Source organism: Microcaecilia unicolor, chromosome 11, assembly GCF_901765095.1.
Source record: "Microcaecilia unicolor chromosome 11, aMicUni1.1, whole genome shotgun sequence".
NCBI classification, from domain to species: domain Eukaryota; kingdom Metazoa; phylum Chordata; class Amphibia; order Gymnophiona; family Siphonopidae; genus Microcaecilia; species Microcaecilia unicolor.
Genome location: NC_044041.1, coordinates 205,828,242 through 205,848,800, shown reverse-complemented (window position 1 = coordinate 205,848,800; position 20,559 = coordinate 205,828,242). Strand labels below are relative to the sequence as shown.

General features: G+C 47.1%; 2 protein-coding genes across 2 annotated transcripts in view; one reads left to right on the top strand and one right to left on the bottom strand.

The window, feature by feature from the left end:
* Positions 1-786, bottom strand: part of LOC115481028 (potassium voltage-gated channel subfamily KQT member 4-like) — a 38,510-nt gene extending 37,724 nt beyond the window's left edge. The window contains exon 1 of the mRNA XM_030220013.1: positions 643-786. Coding sequence (XP_030075873.1) covers positions 643-786 — 144 coding nt within the window. The remainder of the gene's footprint in view (positions 1-642) is intronic.
* A 1,649-nt stretch (positions 787-2,435) lies between these two features.
* LOC115481027 (adhesion G protein-coupled receptor B2-like) overlaps positions 2,436-20,559 on the top strand; it is a 78,105-nt gene continuing 59,981 nt past the window's right edge. Inside the window, 5 exon segments of the mRNA XM_030220012.1 lie at positions 2,436-2,535; positions 4,766-4,849; positions 8,405-8,569; positions 9,340-9,504; positions 12,587-12,751. Coding sequence (XP_030075872.1) covers positions 2,436-2,535; positions 4,766-4,849; positions 8,405-8,569; positions 9,340-9,504; positions 12,587-12,751 — 679 coding nt within the window.

Below are 20,559 nucleotides of genomic sequence, written 5' to 3'. Positions count from 1 at the left end.
CTCCCCTTCAGCATCCTAACAAAACCCCACCCTATTACGGCCAGCCAGTTTCCCCTCCCCTCCCCTCATCCAGGGCCTCTCCTGTGTCACCTCCTCTGGACTGTGATCTGTGCACTTGGAAAGCCTTGGCAAGGTTTCCATGAGGAAAGGCTCCAAGCCCTACACTGCCCTGTAAGCAGTTGCCTTCTCAACTGATTCCCCTCCCCCCCCCCCCCCCCCCCCTGCCACCGCCCTGGAGAAGAGTCACCACCATCCCAGCCACATAACCAAGTCATGCTTGCAGAAGAATGACATCCACCCACCCGCAAACCCTTCCCTCTCTGATGCAAATATGAGGTAAATGCAAGAGACCCCTCTCCACTTACCCAGCTCATTTAAGGCTGACTGAATTCGAATAGAAGGGCAGCAGGGTGAGGTCATTACTGGGAAATTCCACCGGGCTTTGTATGTGTATTCTGATGGCTAAATAGCGTGAGGTTGGCTTCTTTTTATATTTTAGGCTGGGAATGTACAAAGCTATTATACCTCCTCAGGCTCTTTTTATGCTTGGCTGAACCATCTTACCATCCTGGGGGTTTAGACAAAGCCTTTTTGATTACCCTGCTGTTCAGTTGACAGAGGGCTGGTTGTCTCCCTGAATACCTTCCTGTTCAGCATCACACTTGGGATCAGTGTTATCTTATCAGTGTCCCAGCCTGCTCTTTGCATCACAAAGGCATCACTGAGCAGTGTCATCAGCCAATCAGACTGCAGCGTTCCTCTGGATGCTAGAGAGGGGGTAGACATTGGCCCAGGGTCCGCGGGTGGAGGGGTAAAGAGTGGTCGATGACTTAGCACACAGCTTCCTAATGCCCAAGGTAAGCAAAGTATATGGGCTAATCAGGGAGAGCGTGTGTGCGCAGTAAAACATCTTGGCGCTCCCCTGTGCAGGTGCTGGAAACGCCCTTTCTGCCCGATTATTTAGCTCTGTTTAACCAGTCAGAATGGATGTTGACCAATTAATTAGCGTTTAACTGGTTTTCCTCCTCCTGAATATCTGCGAGTAGCAGCTGGCGGATAACCAATTATATCACGCGGCTTTGGAGATCATATTTGGCAGCGTCAAACCCTGGTCTATCTTCAGCCAGTTTAAAGATAACTGGATATGTCTGAATATAGGCATAGCCGGTTATCCTCAAACTGGGTGAAAAAAATCTGGATATTCAACGCCAGTCACCAGAAACGGGCCAGCATTGACGTTTGGGTTCAGCGCATACTACGGGAGACAGCTCAGCTATCTCTCCCACGGTCTGAACATCGGGACTTTTGTGCATAACACTTTTTGGTATTGATGTGCAGCACAGATGAACATTTCACAAATGCACTTATGTGTCTAGACAGTTTTTTCTGATCAGACCTGTACAGGGCTCTAGCTGCCTCTAGTGCAGAGCTGTCACCTCCCCCGTTCGGTCTTTTTTTTTTCTCACACTCTTCTTGGAGCCCATGAAAGTACGGGGGCCCCATTGTGTTCAGAGAAAAAAATAACAGGCATTAAATCCTCACAGATCTTAACCCTGCTACACCTCCTCCAACCCTGATGTTAAAGCCCCAGTGTTGGGTTCAGCTTTACAGTCTTCTGCACACTTCTCTGCATTGGGGCAGAATAGCTAATGCCATACTGGGTCAGACTGAAGGTCCATCAAGCCCAGCATCTTGTTTCCAACAGTGGCCAATCCAGGTCACAAGTACCTGGCAGAAACCCAAAGAGTAGCAACATTCCAAGTAGAACCCCAAAGAGTACCAAAAATCCATTCAGAATCCCAAGTATATAAGTATTGCCACACTGGGACAGACCAAGGTCCATCAAGACCAGCATCCTGTTTCCACAGTGGCCAATCCAGGTCACAAGTAACTGGCAGAACCCCAAAGAGTAGCAACATTCCATGTAGAACCCCAAAGAGTACCAAGAATCCATCAGAATCCCAAGTACATAAGTATTGCCATACTGGGAAAGACCAAAGGTCCCATCAAGACCAGCATCCTGTTTCCAACAGTGGCCAATCCAGGTCACAAGTACCTGGCAAGATCCCAAAACAGTGCAATACCTTTTATGCTGCTTGTAATATGCTGTGTGCTGGGCTCTAACTTGAAGCTTTGCTCACGGTCAGCACCCTGCACCCACAAAAAAGTGTTCTGAAGCCATGCTCACTCTTCAGTGGCCCCTCTGTGAGTGCAGGGGGGAGGGGCGTGGAGCTGAGCATGCCCAGGATCGAGCAAACTAGTATTGTGTCCAGGAGGGGTCAGTTATGTTGTGTTTGATGGGTACAGAAAAGGTTGTCGAGTCAGGGGTTCCAGGACATTTTGGCAGGACACCACTTGAGCCCTACTGATGGCTGGTGCGGAGCAGTAGGAAGAAGCCACATGTGCCTCCCACCCCCCCTCCCCTGGCTGCAAGGATGTTGTGGGAGTTTGTCTTCTGCCCAGAAAAGGACTGGTACCAGCTCCCCTGCTTTGCTGTGAACTGTGGCAAGTGGCTCCTCTCCCAGGATCCTGCTGGTGAGTATTCAGTATCAGTACCTGGGTAACTCCCAGCAGCTTCCCGAGTATTCAGTGTCAGTACCTGGGTAACTCCCAGCAGCTTCCCCAGACCCCGAGTATTCAGTGTCAGTACCGGGTAACTCCCAGCAGCTTCCCCAGACCCAGGTATTCAGTGTCAGTATCTGGAGAGGGGCTGATTTTGAATTTTGGGGTCTAATTTAGCCACTGGCAGCCAGTGTTAATTACTGACTGCTGAAGAAGTTAGAGAGGAGATGTAAGAAACAGTTTTGCTGTGGTGGGACTGTGTCTGGTACTGAGCGAGGAAAGAAGTGTCCTGTGTGTGTCAGACTTTTTGATCACGATCATTTTCGGTGTTTTAATGTTCTTGTGTCATTGCAGAGTTCCCTAGAGTATTTTCTGGAGGGAGATAGCGATGCAGTAGTCCTGGTCTGGGAAAGGTTGATCGTCCAGTGCCACTTCTGTGCTTTTTCTCTCTCCGATGTGTCCCTGTGTGACTGTTTCACAGCACATTTCCTGAGGTGGATAATATTCACTGGGTTATACAGGCAAATGAATATAGTCCCATCATGTAGAAAGCCTGTGCCGTGTGTTTTAACTGTGAAATGTGCAGCCAGCCATCTTGTGAGGTTTTGTGCCAGTTTTTGCTTTCCGAGTTTCTCTTTGAAAATTGCTTCCTACGAGTGCTGGTGTCAGAGTGGGTAGTTTCTGGAAAGCTAGCGCTGGAGAGCAGGGAATCTTTCTTCCTGCTGTGGTAATGGCTGTTTTATGATTTTCTGGTTGTTTCTAGCTCTGGGTTGTGTGTTACTACAAGGGGGTATTTGCTCTGCGGATTGCATTAAGTCCCCTCCGGCTCTTCCAAGTCAAGATTCAGTTTTCTTGGAGATGATTTCAGGTTTCTATTCTTTGTGTCTGAAGAATTCATTTAGTTCATTGAGGTCTTTATCTCTGTTTTATTTTTTTTATATATCTCAGCACAGCATCACACACACCACACTCTTGATTGTACAAATGAATCTATTAACAGATAGATATTAAAGACCCCGTCTCTGGTGGAGGGTAACAGGTGGCACAGTGTAGCACAGGGAGACTGGGGGTGCGACACCTCATACTGAGGGGCTGCGGGGGAGACAGAACGTCACAGGGATTATACGTTTCTAATGGGCTGATGAGGTGATTAGCGCCAGCGTTAATATGCGCAGAATGCTTAGAAGGCTGTAGCGCAGGAAACAATGTGCATGCCAGAGATTAGCGCAAATTGCGTTAAGTGTAGGTAAATGAGGTCATTAGCTATTCCCTCCCAACGTTCAGAGAAACGACACACAAAAAACCCTGCCCTAATGCTGGAAACCTACCGCCAGCTCTGAGGTTGCATTGAGGGGTTTAGAAGAGGGGGGTTTCTCATGATTTTCCTTTTAAAATCTGCTGGTTTCGATTCTATTTGAAGGAGGAAGGAAATCCGTGGAAGCCTCTGAACGCAGGCGGTGAAGAACGAATGTGCGCGAGATTGAGGAAAAACGAAAGTGGAAGCAGACATCGGCACCTGCTTTCTGCGCTTAAATATAAGCTGTCGAGTGGGAAAAAAAAGTTGAAAAGCTTATATTTAAAAAGCAGAAGAACAGCGCTGATGCATACCTGAACTTCCGGGGTTGAATGTTCCTTCCCCTCGCACTGCATGCGTATAATTTGCATTCCGTTACTGTTGAGCATTGGGAAATGGACACAGAGAGTGAGGACGAGTTGAAGAGGAAATGAGGAAATGTTTATTGATAGCAAAATAACGACCCAACACGGCCGTGTTTTGGCATCAAAGCCTGCATCAGGGGTCAAGTAAATCGCTTGAGTTGTCGCTGAAGAACAAACCAAGAGAAATATGGCTATATGGCTTCCTTAAATTTGAAGAACGAAGAACTCAACTGTAAACTGTCATGGCGACAATGTAGGTAAACGATTTCCTCCTCAACTTGTCCTCACTCTTTGTGTCCATTGCTTTTGCTATACGTGAGGATTCCCCTCCTTGCTTCTTGTTTTCCTGTTGGAGCATTGGGAAATTTCTTTTGTGCACCGGGTCCGTGGTATTTTCCAGCACTGTTCCCTATAGCGCCGGAGTTCTGAGCATCAGCCCATAAGTCCCTCTGATTTCAAAGGTGTTTTTTGTCGTTTTCCTCAATTGGCTGTCCTGTAACCTTTCTGCCTTTGCCAATTTTTGCAAATGTTTGGATTTTTGCAGGTGTTGAGTTTGAAGATAACCAGAAGGTGAAAACTCAGCGACCAAGGTCAGCAGATGAGCCGGGAATCTATATGGCACAGACAGGTAAAAGACTCGGTGCATCTGCACCTGGGGCAGACAGGGACACCTGCTGACTTGATCCAGGACCCTGGGTGAGAGAGACCCACATCAGACCAACAAATCTCTCTGATCTTATTTCTGGACAGTGAATTACTGAAGTGCTTATATCCTGGGTACTGTACAGGGCTGGCCCAGTCATTAGGCAAGATTAGACAGCTGCCTAAGGTGGCAGCTTCCTGGGGCAGCCAGATGCAGCTGCAGTCAGAGCAAAACAATAGCTCCTGACAGACCCCCCAACTCAATGAACCATCAGCACCTACCTTAACCTGCATTTTATTGGGGTGGGGGGGGGGGTGCAGGTTGTAAGGCAGAAGTTCATCTAGGGCATCCGATACCTTTTCCCCAGTTCTGGTAGTATAGTGTTAGAACAGCGAGCTGAGAACTGGTGAAGCCAGGAGTCCAGTCTTGCGTTTATCACTGATGCAAGTCATGTTACCCTGCATTGTAAGCCCTCCTGGGTAGGGACCTGAATTACTAACTTGCCTTGAGCTCAGATTTGGAAAGCCAAGTATTAAAACAAAAACGTCCACAGTCTTGGGAGTGTTTATACCCTGGACAGGAAGGTTTATATATAGAATACTTGGTACCAGTTTCCCATGAATCTACCCACGTATTTTGTGGTAATCCAGGAAAGGGTAACCAATTTGGAGGAACTGGCACCAAATTTGCAGCAGTAAAAAAACTTTCTTCTGGACCCTAAATCTCTTCAGCTCAGAGTTGCTGGATGATCCCTTTTTCCTAGTCCTGTAGCTCCATCATCAGACCTGACAATATTTTGTTCTTCCAAAATCTTGTGTAATTATGTTTGTTTATTAAAAACCTTGCTATACCAAATGCACCAAACCAGTGGATCTAAGCGGTATATATAAAGCTAAATAAACGCCAAGAAAGGAATGCTATTAAAAAATAGGAAACACCACAAAATCATACCCACAAAGCAGCAAAACAATCATTCTAAAAAAAAACTCATACATACCAAACAGTAACAACACAATAAAAAAAGTTGACTTTATCATCAGCATTAAATCAATTCAAAAGTACATTTGATCCATTTCTTGCTTACAGTCTCTGTTGAGCTATGGTGCCACAAACCTTCATTCACCACTAACTTGGGGGGTGGGGTCCCCTATTTTATCACCATCATCTATCTGTTGAAATTGATGGTCGGGACTGTGGCTCCTTCTGAAACTCAGCTGTTGGTCGCATTACTAGAACTTTCCATTGAGCAACGGCTTGGAACTCCTGCCAATCTGTGAGCTCTGCTTCTTCAGCATCTCTAACCCCAGCTGACCTTTGGGAGCAGAATAGATGACCTGCAAATTAGTCCAGGTTCCTCTGCATGGCAGTGCACAGCAGTGCTACTGAATCACTGGGCAAACTCACCCCTAAATCAAAGCTAGGCGAAGTTTCAGGCATGTGCTCCCCCACCCCTGTCCCCAGGGTAGCTCAAGGCTGTCTCCCCCTCCTCTCATAATCCAGGGTCTCCCCTTCCCATCTTTTCCATCTCCAAATATCCAGCACTCCCTCTCTCCCCAAGGTCAAGGTGACCAGCATCTCTTCTTTCCCTTGTTACCTACTCCAGGTGGCCAGCAACCCTGTCCCCTCACTACACCTCCCCCGCCCAATGTGACCAGCATCCTCCAGTCCCCATCCTATTCACTCCAGATGGCCAGCATCTCCCCTTCCACTTTCTACTCCCACCCTGGGGTTCAGCATCTCTCCTGTCACACGCTACACCCCCAGTCCTGCCTCTTAGCTCCCTTTCCCTTCCCAAGCCAAATATCCAGCATCTCCTCACCTCTTCCCTTTCCCCGGCTGCCTCTGCTGTCACCCTGCCTCTTCTCAGGTCATTCCAAAGGTGCAGCACGAGCCTCTGTTGAAAGGCCTTGTGCCTTTGCAGTGGCCCAGGAAGTTGTAGGGTGACTGTGGCAACAGGAGTAAGGGGGAGGGGAGGATGCTGGCTTTGGGACTGAGGTAGGGAAAGAGAGATGCGGGGATGATCTCCTGTCCCCTCCCTGAATGATACCACGCTCGCTGGCCCTGCCATAAATACTAGCAGACGCTCACTTGGTTTACAAAAGTAAAAAGAGGTTATAGGATCCTTTTAGATTCCTGTGAAATGTAATCCAATCTCTGGTAATGGTCCTTGTTATGATGTGATTGGTAAGAGTGTCTTTTGTGACCCACCAAAGCTACATAAATCCAACTTAAATGCCTGATCTCTGCAACACAACCAAACGAAAGCACGTAATGGACATAACACAACTCTTCTGTTCTCCGATTCCCTAATGTGGCTGTGCCACGTGAACTTGATCTTACCACAACATCACCCTGTATTTGTTCACACAACGGAGCCTGCAAAGGCCTCTCCGGTACTGTGTAAGCCACATTGAGCCTACAAATAGGTGGGAAAATGTGGGATACAAATAAATAAATAAATAAATGACCTGAGTTCAACTAATTGGAAAAGAAAGTGTATTTTTATAGTAACAGCTCTGTTCCTGCCATTTGGGGGGAGGGAGCTGGCATAGGAGACGAGGTGTGACAAGGTGGGGGAGGGGCCTTGTGATCACACATGGGCTTTTTGACCTGCTCCTATGTACTTTCATGTCTTCTCATGGTGATAATAGACATTAATTTTTTGCGTCACACCGTAACTGGGACTTTTCTCCTGATTTTTGAAACGGTGCCTGTCAGTTACTGCGAGACTGGTGATGTCTGGGGCTTTGTAGTACGGAATCCTCAGATGGTTTATTACGTGTGTTATGCCGTCTTTGCTAACTCGCAGTCCAAAGCGGTTTACATAAAAAATGTAAAAATCAACATGTATCAAGAAAGGAACTACAATTTGGTTAGGAAAGACGACAAGAAATCATATACAATAGGAAAAAGTGAAGAGCAAAGGGAAGGTCTGAGTGACAGTATTCCCAGGTGCAGGATCACAACCAGCTTAGGGGGAAGTGTCTGCAATATGAAACAACCAAGCTGTAACCTCAATCTTAATTTCTTAAAGGATAATTCAGTTCTAATATGAAGGGGGAGGGAGTTCAAGAGGGAAGGAGCTGCGAAGGAAAAGGCACGGTGGGTGCCCTGCCATTTAGAGATCTTAACACAGGGGCAGCTGAATAAGAGATTGTGAGTGAAGACAGATAAAGTGGAAGGACCTACTCTATATGATTAGAAAGTTAAGGCAATAGTCTTAAAAAGGAAGCCAATGGTGATCTTTTAGTAACGGAGAAACATGGTCATGGTGACGAGCATGCCAGTTGGGCTGGTGTGTGACAGATGTGCCCACAGCTGGTGGCAGTAACCCTGCTACTCCCGTTTACTGCTGCCGATGGTGTCTCGTGGGGTCCACAGTGGGCATTTCCGGAAACTGAGAATTTGCTGATCATGGGAATCGCATTCTAAGGGTTGACAAAGTGCACGTTTCTGAGGGCTTCTCTTTGGGAGATTATGCCTGAGAGACCTCTGCCCAGCGGAGGATCACTGATGATCTGCCTGTTTCTCTCTGTGCAGGAGACCCCGCAGCGGAGGAGTGGTCGCAGTGGAGCATGTGCTCACTCACATGTGGACAGGGGTGGCAGGTCCGCACCCGATCCTGTGTGTCCTCACTGTATGGGACTCTGTGCAGCGGACCACTCAGGGAAACGAGGTCGTGTAACAACAGTGTCAGTTGTCCAGGTATCGCCCTCTTACCCCCCTCTGCCACTATGCTGCCTGCTGTGTGGATACCAGTTCCTGTGCCTGCCTCCCCTTGCTGCCTCTTGTTCAGGTATCACCCTCTTATCATCTGTACCATCCTGTCCAGGTGCTTTCCCTACTGTGCTGTTACCTAAGTATCGCCTCTGTCCTCACTGCTCTCCCTGCCCACTCTGTCCTCTGCCTTGTGTAATAATCTTATCCAGGTTGTGCTCCATATGCTGCGGGCTTAATTTCTCTGCTAGACTGTCTTTATTCCTCTGTTTTCCCAATATTGCACACGCTGTGCTTGCTTTGCTGTATCTCCAGTTGCTTATGTGCTCAGAGCCCACATTCCTGGGTTTGTAAGAACATCGCTGGATGCGGAGTGTGAAGCTTCTGCTTCCTTTTAGCACAGTGCTCTCTCCCGGTCTGAAGTACGAGCGCTCTCCTGCATCCTTCGGATAGGAGCACACGTCTGTCCTGAAGGCTCTGTTGGAATGGGTCTGTTCTGATTGCTGTAGCTCTAGTTTTCCTACTTAAATGTGGGACTTAACCCAGTTCTGAGCCCGTGGAGTGTGTGTACATGAACTCAGTGTATGTGGACCTCCACTGCCAGATTACAGGGCTTGGTGACTTGTGGGCTACAGGTGCGTCTGGTCTGATCTTTCCCCAGTGTATACTGTAGATTTTAACCTTGATTTCTCCTTCTGCTCTGGAGATTTTGATGTGATTCTGTTTTTCCTTTCATTTTCTGCTCCGGTGGATGGCAGTGGAAGGTCATTGGCTGGAGTGGGGGCAGTGGAATAGATGCTCCGTGACCTGCTCGAATGGGACACAGCAGCGCATGCGGAGGTGCTCAGTCTCTGTACATGGCTCGGAGGAGTGCAAAGGTGCTGCTTCTGATACCCGGGACTGCTCCAACCCCGAATGCCCAGGTACAGGAAGCCACGCAAGTACATTATTGATGGTGGGATGGGTGTGCAAGTTGGAATAGGAAGTCTCCCCTCCCTGGATGCTCACACGACTCATTTGTGTGCTTTGAAGCTGTTTTTGGCATGTGGCTCCTGCTGGCAATGAGGGGAATAAGGTGTGGGATGTATGGAGAAGTAGCATCATGGTTAAAACAGTAGGGTATGAACCAAGTGAGCCGGGTTCAAATCCCACTGTGGCTCCTTGTGATCTTGGGCAAGTCACTTAACCCTCCATTGCTTCAGGTACAAAGTTGGATGGTGAACCCTCTGGGGACAGGGAAATACCAAATGTACCTGAATATAATTCACCTTGTGTTACTGCCTTTTTGACGGAATCCACTCAAGGTGGTGTACAGCAAGAATAAGTCAAACATAAGCAATAGACAATTACAGCAGTAAAAATATTCAAACAATACAAATTATGGCATAGTATTCTACATTACAATGTCAGCACAATACACAATAAAACATTTTAATAGACATCATAGGGTGTAAGCAAAGATGGAACATATAGATAAGATAGAGTAAGAGGAGTAAGAGAATAAGGGGTCTAATTTAAGGAAAGTTGCACATGAGGTCAGAAGGGTGCTTTAGTATTATCTCAGCTAGGGTAGGAGTGGATAAATATGTCCTGCTGTCTGCATTAGATTAGATTTAAAGATACACATGCGTTCAGTGGTGTATTTAAAGAAATGCATGCGTTCATCGGTGTTTATAAAGCACACATGCATTGTAATGTGTTCAGCGGTATTTTTAAAGAGGTGCATGCATTCAGCGGTATTTTTAAAGAGGTGCATGCATTCAGCGGTGTATTTAAAGAAATGCATGCGTTCAGCGGTGTATTTAAAGAGATGCATGCGTTCAGTAGTGTATTTAAAGAGATGCATGCGTTCAGCGGTGTATTTAAAGCACACATGCATTGTCATTTGTTCAGCGGTGTTTTTAAAGAAATGCATGCATTCAGCGGTGTATTTAAAGAAATGCATGCGTTCATCGGTGTTTATAAAGCACGCATGCATTGTAATGTGTTCAGTGGTGTTTTTAAAGAAATGCATGCGTTCAGCGGTGTATTTAAAGAAATGCATGCGTTCAGTGTTGTATTTAAAGAGATGCATGCGTTCAGTTGTGTTTTTAAAGAGGTGCATGCATTCAGCGGTGTATTTAAAGAAATGCATGCGTTCAGTGGTGTATTTAAAGCACACATGCATTGTCATGTGTTCAGCGGTGTTTTTAGAGGTGCATGCGTTCAGCAGTGTATTTAAAGAAATGCATGCGTTCAGCGGTGTTTTTAAAGAAATGCATGCGTTCAGCAGTGTTTTTAAAGAAATGCATGCGTTCAGCGGTGTTTATAAAGCACACATGCATTGTAATGTGTTCAGCGGTGATTTTAAAGAGGTGCATGCATTCAGCGGTGTATTTAAAGAGATGCATGCATTCAGCGGTGTATTTAAAGAAATGTATGCGTCCACATACGTGTGAATCAGCTAATGTGGTCACCTGGATTACAAAAAAGCCTTTTTACTGTCCAGGGTGACTGTCACACTCCATCCACCCTTCAGGGTCTGTAAAACAGTGCTGCAGCCAGACATAACGTTTTTGGGGACCAGCGGCTAACTTGGTGGGGGGGGGGGGAGGAGCACTGAGCATTCATTTCCTCTTCCCTCTCCTACCTGCCCTCCCCAAATTAAATTTAAAATACCTTGGGGATCCCCAGGCCCTTCCGGCTGAAGTAATCCGGAGTTGCCTGCCTGACCTCACGGCAGAAGCCAGCAGATGGTGGCATCATTTGAAGCTGCTGCTCCCGTCACCATCATCATGTTGTGTAGATGCTGGAGAAGCTTCCAGATGCCAGTCAGAGGAGGAAATGCTCCACCGGTACTGACCATGCTCATAATGCCAGTGACCACAGCTTCAAGTGCCATTGATGTCTGCCAGCTTCTGCCTTGCGGTTGGGACAGACTGCTCTAGATTTCTTCAGCTGGTGGGGTTTGGGGATCCCCAACACCTACATTAATGAGGCAACTGGCTGCTGGGTGGGCCTGAGGGAAAACTGAAGAAGCCCAGGCCCACTGATGGCTATAGCACTGCTGTGAAGGGCTTCACAAAGGGACCATCAATGGGAAGCTAATGTAAACTTGCCTAGTGCGATCTGCTTCTCATATCCATAAAACCGGAAAAAATGGCAGCTCTCAAATGTGGGGAACTGAGACCAGCCAGACCTTTATGGCTGGGATGTTGTCTCCTGTGGCCTTTTGTTTCAACAGTCTCGAGGGGGGAGAATGAGAGCACCTGGGAGATTCCAGCCCTTTCGGGGGTGGGGGGGAGAATGAGAGCACCTGGGAGATTCCAGCCCTAAGGGGTGGGGGGGGGGGGGGGGAGAATGAGAGCACCTGGGAGATTCCAGCCCTATGGGGGGGGGGGGGGGGGGGGGGGTGGGGGGAGAATGAGAGCACCTTGGAGATCCAGCTCTATGGGGGTGGGGGTGGGGGGTGGGGTGGGGGGAGAATGAGAGCACCTGGGAGATTCCAGCCCTATGGGGGTGGGGGTGGGGGGTGGGGTGGGGGGAGAATGAGAGCACCTTGGAGATCCAGCTCTATGGGGGTGGGGGGAGAATGAGAGCACCTGGGAGATTCCAGCCCTATGGGGGGTGAGGGGAGAATGAGAGTGCTTTTGGGATCTCAGTTTTGTGAGGGTAACAGGGACAGAATTTGGAGGATCTCAATTCCTTGTGGGTGACAGGGCAAAATCAGAGGGGTTTGAAGGAACTCAGGACTAGAAAGGGGAGGAGTGGGAGAATCTGAGGACTTGGAGTGAGTAAGATGGAGGGAATGTCCTCTCGGGAGATGGAGAATGTGAAGGGATGGTGGAGAGGGTGTGAGGGTCTCGGGATCCTGTTTCTGTACATATTTTCAATAATATACACCAGTATTTCTATATAGACACATTTACAGCAATCTGGCAGCCGATATACTCAGATCTTTCTCTCGCTTGCTTGCATTCATTCATACATACATTATTGAATTTCACTTTTGTATTTTCTGTTTAGCTGATGGAAAGTGGGGCCCCTGGAACCACTGGAGTTTGTGTTCCAAAACCTGTGATACAGGCTGGCAGAGACGCTTCCGCATGTGCCAGGGAACAGGCATCCAGGGTTACCCCTGTGAGGGTAGCGGAGAAGAGGTGCACACCTGCAATGAAAAGAAATGTCCAGGTATGTACATGAGCATGAGAGGAAGGGAAGACTACAGATGTGGGGTCCTCCACTCGAGGGATGCACTTCTGCAGTGTAACTGTGGGTCACCCACTTGTTCTCGTCATTCTCATCATATCCTCCTCCTGTCTGCTGTAGGGTGATGCCTGTCATCTCTTCCAAACCGGTCTGTGTAGATGCTCCCAAGGCTGCCAGCACCATCTGCATCCCTGCTGGTTTCTGCCTGTGCCATCCATCTCAGGCTCTCCCTTCTCTGTAAGTGTATTCATCCATCCCAGGACCCCCTTTCTCTGTACGTGTGTACTCATCCATCCCAAGACCCTCCCCCCTTCTATGAATGTGTCAGTACTCATCCATCCCAGGACCCCCTTTCTCTGTACGTGTGTACTCATCCATCCCAGGACCCCCCTTCTCTGTACGTGTGTACTCATCCATCCCAAGACCCTCCCCACTTCTATGTCCATCTCAGGCTCTCCCTTCTCTGTAAGTGTATTCATCCATCCCAGGACCCCCTTTCTCTGTACGTGTGTACTCATCCATCCCAAGACCCTCCCCCCTTCTATGAATGTGTCAGTACTCATCCATCCCAGGACCCCCTTTCTCTGTACGTGTGTACTCATCCATCCCAGGACCCCCCTTCTCTGTACGTGTGTACTCATCCATCCCAAGACCCTCCCCACTTGATTGTGTACTTGTCCATCTCAGGCTCTCCCTTCTCTGTATGTGTACTCATCGATCCCAGGACCCCCTTTCTCTGTATATGTACTCATCTATCCCAGGACCCCCCCTTCTCTGTATGTGTGTACTCATCCATCCCAAGACCCTCCCCCCTTCTATGAATGTGTCAGTACTCATCTATCCCAGGACCCCCCTTCTCTGTAAGTGTACTCATCTATCCTAGGACCCCCCTTCTCTGTATGTGTGTACTCATCCATTCCAGGACACCCCCATCTCTGTACTTGTACTCATATATCCCAGAACTCCCTTTTTCTGTGTTACTCATCCATCCCAAGACCTCCGCCCTTCTCTGAATATGTACTTATCCATCTCAGGCTCTCCCTTCTCTGTATGTGTACTCATCCATCCCAGGACCCCCTTTCTGTGTACGTGTGTACTCATCTATCCCAGGACCTCCCCTTCTCTGTACATGTGTACTCATCCATCCCAAGACCCTCCCCCCCTTCTATGAATGTGTCAGTACTCATCCATCCCAGGACCCCCTTTCTCTGTATATGTACTCATCTATCCCATGTTCTTTCTCTGTGAGCATACACCTTCCATCCTGGAGCTTTCTTTTTCTTGCAAGAGTTCTCCCCCTCCCTTTCTGTAAATGTGTTCCTCTTATCCTGTGATGAATTTTCTCTAACATACTGTTATCATCCTGGCTTTCCGTTCTTTGTACACGTAGCCCACTCCTCTGGCTACTCTTTGCACCATGCCTGCCCTCAGTAATTTCACCAACATTACTGTGTACCTGTCCCATTCTCATTCAGTGGAATTTTATAATCGGGAGTGAAGTTGGGAGGGGTCTCCTGGATTATTGCTGTAATTTTATTGTGGCCAGTATTCAGAGTGATTTAAACAGACTGGAAAGGTTCTGAACCCTATAAATTACCTGTCGCCGCCCAACCACTGATATTAAGCAGCACAAAACTGGGTAATGTCATTGAATATCGTCATGGACTGGTCAGGGATGGGCCAAGGGGTTGGTGATGGGGAGGAGCTGGAGCTTATTTAGGTGCTGGGGAAATTAACCCGCTTAGCTTATGCGGGCCAAGACTGCATAAGCTTTTTTTTATTTTTTTTAATTTGAGCACTACTGAGCCCCCAATGCATTGCCCTCTCCCCCAGCCCATGGCCACAAGCTACTCCCCCCTGCCCCCACCCCCTCAGTAATTCAGGTAGGCTTCTCTGGGCCTACCTCGATCCCTGGTGGTCCAGTGGTGGTCATTGGGGGTAAGAGCCAGATCCCCCTCACTCCTGACCCTTGCGATGCCTTTGCAAAATGGCTGGTGCGACCTCTTGCAGCATTTCACGGTACTTCATGTAGTACCAGAAGCTGCTGCAAGAGGTCGTGGCAGCCATCTTGGGAAGGTGGTGCAAGGGGGCTGCGCTCCTGCCCTCGACGACCACCACTAGGACAACCAGGGATCAAGGTGGGCATGGGGTGGGCATGGTGGGGGGGGGGGCTACCCTGACCTACTGAGAGGTTGGGGGAAGGGGGAGTGCCTTGTGCACGTGGGCTGGGAAGAGGGTTATGCATCGGAGTCTCAGGGGTGGGGCTCAAATTTAAAAAGCAAATGTTGATATGGGTCCTGGCTTGATATTCAGCCAGGGCCATATATCAGCTGGGCTGCATAAGCTCGGCTGCCCTGCTCACCCGCATGTAGCCCCCAATATTCAGTGCCAGTCCCTGAACATGGCCCAGCACTGAATATTGAGGGCTAATGTAGTTGGTGATGGTAAGTGTTTTAAAAAAATGCTGAATATCGAGTGATTGTGCATTTATGCATCTGAGGTTTAATGTATGTATGTGTATGTGTGTGTGTTTGTACACATGTGTTTCTCTGTAGCAGACATGGGGCCAGCTCTGCATTTTCATGATCTGTTAAAGGGAAGGGAAAGTGAAAGTGATGGGAATGGGATTTGATATGCCGCCTTCTGTGGTTGCAATCAAAGTGGTTTACATATTATATACAGGTATTTACTACTACTACTACTACTTATCATTTCTATAGCGCTACTAGACGTACGCAGCGCTGTACACTTGAACATGAAGAGACAGTCCCTTCTCGACAGAGCTTACAATCTAATTAGGACAGACAAACAGGACAAACAAGAGATAAGGGAATATTAAAGTGAGGATGATAAAATAAGGGTTCTGAACAAGTGAACAGGGGTTAGGAGTTAAAAGCAGCATCAAACAGGTGGGCTTTTAGCTTAGATTTGAAGACGGCCAAAGATGGAGCTTGACGTACCGGCTCAGGAAGTCTATTCCAGGCATATGGTGCAGCAAGACATTGGAGCCGACTCTGTGGGTGCTCTGGGTGCTTGAGCACCCCCAATATTGAGAAAATTCCTTGTATGTGTCCAGGGAGGGGTCATTTCCATTGGGCTTAGCACCCCCCAATAATTTTGAAAAGTTGGCTCCTATGCAGCAAGATAAAAGGAACGGAGCCTGGAGTTAGCGGTAGAGGAGAAGGGTGCAGATAAGAGAGATTTGCCCAGTGAACGGAGTTCCCGGGGAAGAATGTAGGGAGAGATGAGAGTGGAGAGGTATTTACAATGTTCCTGTGGCAATGGAGGGTTAAGTGACTTGGCCAGAATCACAAGGAGCCACAGACACACTCCCTGGGTGGATGATATACAAGAGAACTGATCTTCATCACCTGCTACTAGAGAGAAACCTTTGGGTCAGTTTTCAAAATGTCAAGAGTTAGTCATGTTGACTTTTAGATGCCTTAAAAGGGGGTGGGGCCAGGGCAGGGGAATGAAGTTGGGTGCACAGCATTGGACTCACTACTGCTGTAACCCATCTAAATTTAGGAGCCTGTCTTTAATTACATAAGAAGAAGTTAAGGTGCCTGTATTCAGAAATGTTCTACTTTCTGAGTGCTACGGACGCCTCTAATGAGGTGGTCAGTCTCCTTGTATCTTGGAAGTGCAGTCGCTGCAGGATTGCCCCGATGCCTGTGACTTCCATTCATCTTGAAGAGCGAGACAAACCCCCTTGGCTTTTGTAAGAATGGGAAAGGTTTTCTTTCCAGTTGGGTAGCCAGGGTGGCTCTTCTGTCCGTTGAAAATGCGCAGATCTGTCAGTGTGGTGCGGACGTATTTCTTGTTTTGTTTGAATATTGTAAAGCACTATAGTATGAAAGTTTTTGATAAGTACAATCCACTTTCATTGTCCCTGGTGTTTGGGGTACAGGCAGAGGAAGACTCTAAGGCAGGGGCGTAGCCAGACACCCAACTTTGGGTGGGCCTGGACTCAAGATGGGTGGGCAGAAGAACCCCTCCCTGTCCCACAAGTGATTTGGTCTCTCCTTGTCTCACCTGCATGCCATCTGCTATTTACAAGGTATGCAGGAGGGACAGTTGTTGGGAGTTTTCAGCTGGTGGGGCTTGGGAATCCCTGCCAGCCACACCATAGGTGTGTTACCAGGCCCACCCTTGGCTACGCCACTGCTCTAAGGAGGGAGTTCTCTATTTGGGGACCTGCGGTTAGTCATGCTGATGCCGTGTGGGGAGGTCTATTCTGTAACAAACCTGGGTGCACAGATTGCATTATAGAATATTAGTGGAACCTAGTGCCGTAGATTTAGGCCTGGCAAATGTGTGGACGCCTAGATGTGGCAAGGACCCGTGCAACTTACAGTATTCTTCAGAAGACATGGATTACCCGGAGGCTCGCTTAAGCTTCGCCCACATGTACACCCCGTTGCAGCTATGGACTATATAGCATGTATGCGTACCCTTCTGGAATGATAACGCGCTTATGAGCGCAAGGGCCAGGCATCACAACACTTTTACATGCAGGTGTGCCGAACCGCAGGCACCTCGTTCCAGAACTGCCCTTTAAATGGTAAAGCGTTAAGTTTTGAACAAACTTTCTGCTAAGTGGCATTAAGACACCCCTACAGTTTGTAAAATGATGAATTTACTCCTTAGGAGGAACACTCCCCACTCCCAGCCTCAGTAAAACTAGCAGGAATCCTGGCTGAAATGATTCTGCTAATTAGGGTCCTTGGAGCCAGTAAATCAATTTGACATTTAGATTTCAGAATCCCCTCCCTTCCTCTCCCCTCCTTCGCCCACTTTGTCTCCACACCCACCATCTCTCTGTAATGGTCCTTCTGTTTCGCTTTTCCTCTGCTTCAGTCCTTTCTCTGATTTCTTTACATATGAAAGATGATTGAGGCTTTTTCTGTAGATTCTGCTCTTTTCTCCTGCTGGGTTAATTTGTACATTATTAAATGGCAGCTGCTAGTTGTTACATTTTCTGAAATATTTATAGAGCTGATTCCTTCTTTTTGCTGTCAATTGTAAGTCAAAATGAAGACATCAGATAAAAGTCACTTACATGCACACGCACGCAAGCTGCCTTGCAGAGAGCAGTTCTGGGGATTTGTCCTACCCATGAGAGTATTACTGACTGCTTTCCAGCCTGCTCCTTCTAGCACTGTCGGACAGAACCTCGCTGTTATCTGGCTCTAAGATCATGCCTGACTCCATGGAGATCAAACACATGAGATCCTGTGCTATGTGTAAACCTGGATTTTTCCTTCAGGAATCTGTCCAAACCCCCCTTAAACTCCGTAAGGCCAGCTGCTGTCACTACATGAACTCGTTGCCGGAGAACGTAGTGACAGCAGCTGGCCTTACGGAGTTTAAGGGGGGTTTGGACAGATTCCTGAAGGAAAAGTCCATTGAACATTATTAATTTTTTGGGGGGAGAGGGGGGGGGGGTTGACAGGTTCTTGAAGTCTGGATTGGCCGCTGTCAGAGACAGGATGCTGGGCTTGATGGACCCTTGGTCTTTTCCCAGTATGGCGGTGCTTATGTGCTGTAAACGTGTGAATATTAGGACAGGTTTGTGGACTCTCAGGCTTTCACTCCGTAATAATAATAATAATAATAATAATAATAATAAAATAATAAAAAAACTGCAATCTTATTAACTAGTTCAACCATGAGCTCGGCACAGTTTATAGTAATTCAAGAGGCAATGCAGCTCAGAATTGTACTCAACCCAGTGGTTGAATAAAAAAACATTTAAACTTAATTCTTCAACAGATATCACTGATGAAAAATTATACAAACTTCCAAGTTTTGAATAATTTCCAAAATCTGAAATATTTATGTTCACATCTTAAATCCAAAGGGAAAGAATTCCACAGTGTCGGAAATACGAAAGTTCAAACTTATTTTTATGGATTAACCAATTAGATAAAAGATTGAATCTAATCCTCCTCAAAGACATCCAATAAGGTGGACATTGACCATAATCTTAAATTCAACATGGGTGTCTACTGGTAGCCGGTGTAAAGTCATCAGAAGAGGTGTTACTGTGTCAAATGCAGAAAATCTGGGTTTCCCTTGGCCTCAGCTTACCTAAACAACCTTCTCATCCCATATACTGTCCTCTGTTGCTTCAGTTCTGCTGACAATAATCTCCTAATTCTCTCCTTCACCCACACTTCTTCGTTTCAATGTCTCCCTTGACTCTGCATTTAGCTATCTTGACTCTATCTTGACCAGGACAAACTTGAAAATTATCGGCCAGTATCCAACATCCCATTTTTAGGGAAACTTATAGAACAAACAGTCTGTGATCAACTCAAAAAGAGAGATACTGGCTAGATCCATGTCAATCTGGATTCAGACCCGGTTATGGAACAGAAATGGTCCTCGTATCCTTACTGGATGATCTTCACAGAAACTGAGACAGAGGATTTGCCTCGGTGTTAGTACTGCTAGATTTCTGAGCAGCTTTTGACACTCTGGATCACAATATTATGCTAGTACGACTGGCAGAAACAGGTATCAGTGGAACAGTACTTGCCTGGTTCAGATCCTAACTATCAGACTGGCAACAATCCATAATGTTTGGCAGCAACTCATCACCACCATGGACACTGACCTGTGGGGTACCACAAGGATCGATGCTATCACCTATTCTATTCAATATCTACCTCAAGCCACTAGCCGAGCTGATTAGGTCAATGGACACTTGGGTCTACATCTATTCAGATGACGTGCAGTTACTCATACCCATTGAACCTGACTTACCCACAGCCATGAATATACTGACTACCTATCTCACATCAATTCAAGAATGGGCTAAACGCAACAAACTGTGCCTGAACCCAAGTAAAACCGAGCTTCTATGGGTCCCTAACACAAGTGGGGACATACCCGACATCAAAATCTCTTTTGGGAAATATGAACTCCCCCTCAAATCACAAGTCAGGCACCCTGGAATACAGCTCGATTCAACAGTTACTCTGATCCCCAAATTCAAGCAACCTTCTATCACAACTACGCTGCCTGTCTCCTTACATTGAGAAGGCAAGCCTTGTCTCAGCTGTGCATGCCATGATATCATCAAGACTGGATTACTGTAATGCACTCTACACTGGTCTGATTACAAAGGGTTTGCACCAGCTCCAATTGATTCAGAATATTTCAGCAAGACTAATGGAAGGTTTTAAGCGATGTGACCACATCACACCATTTTTGCATAAACTTCACTAGCTACCAGTACAATACAGAGCCAAATTTTAAAACTTTGTTTGACCTTTCAAGGCCCTTAAAGGAAATTGCCCAGAGAACTTGAAGAACAGGATCTTCCTCTACACACCTTCAAGGTCACTAAGGTCACTAAGGTCCTCCCAAGGAGTTTCTCTAACCACACCCTCTCCAAAGGATATCACACGATGTGATACCCGCAAGCGAGCCTTCTCCGGAGTAGCCCCCACACTCTGGAATGCACTGCCTGAAAGGCTCCGCTTAACGCAAGACTATCTCTACTTCAGGAAGCAGGTGAAAGCTTGGCTCTTCAACCAGGCCTTTAACAGAAGAAGTAAATGACACCGGCTGCACATGTTATAGCAGGACATGTTCATCCACACCTAGTCTAGCCAAGATAATGTTCAAGTACCTTTATGACCTCATTTGCAACTCTCTTTAACTAGTCCCTTATTTTCTTACTCCTGTTACTCTATCTTATCTTTCTGTATGTTCCATCTTTGCTTACACCCTAAAATGTTTTATTACGTAATACGTATTGTGTTGGTATTGTAATATAG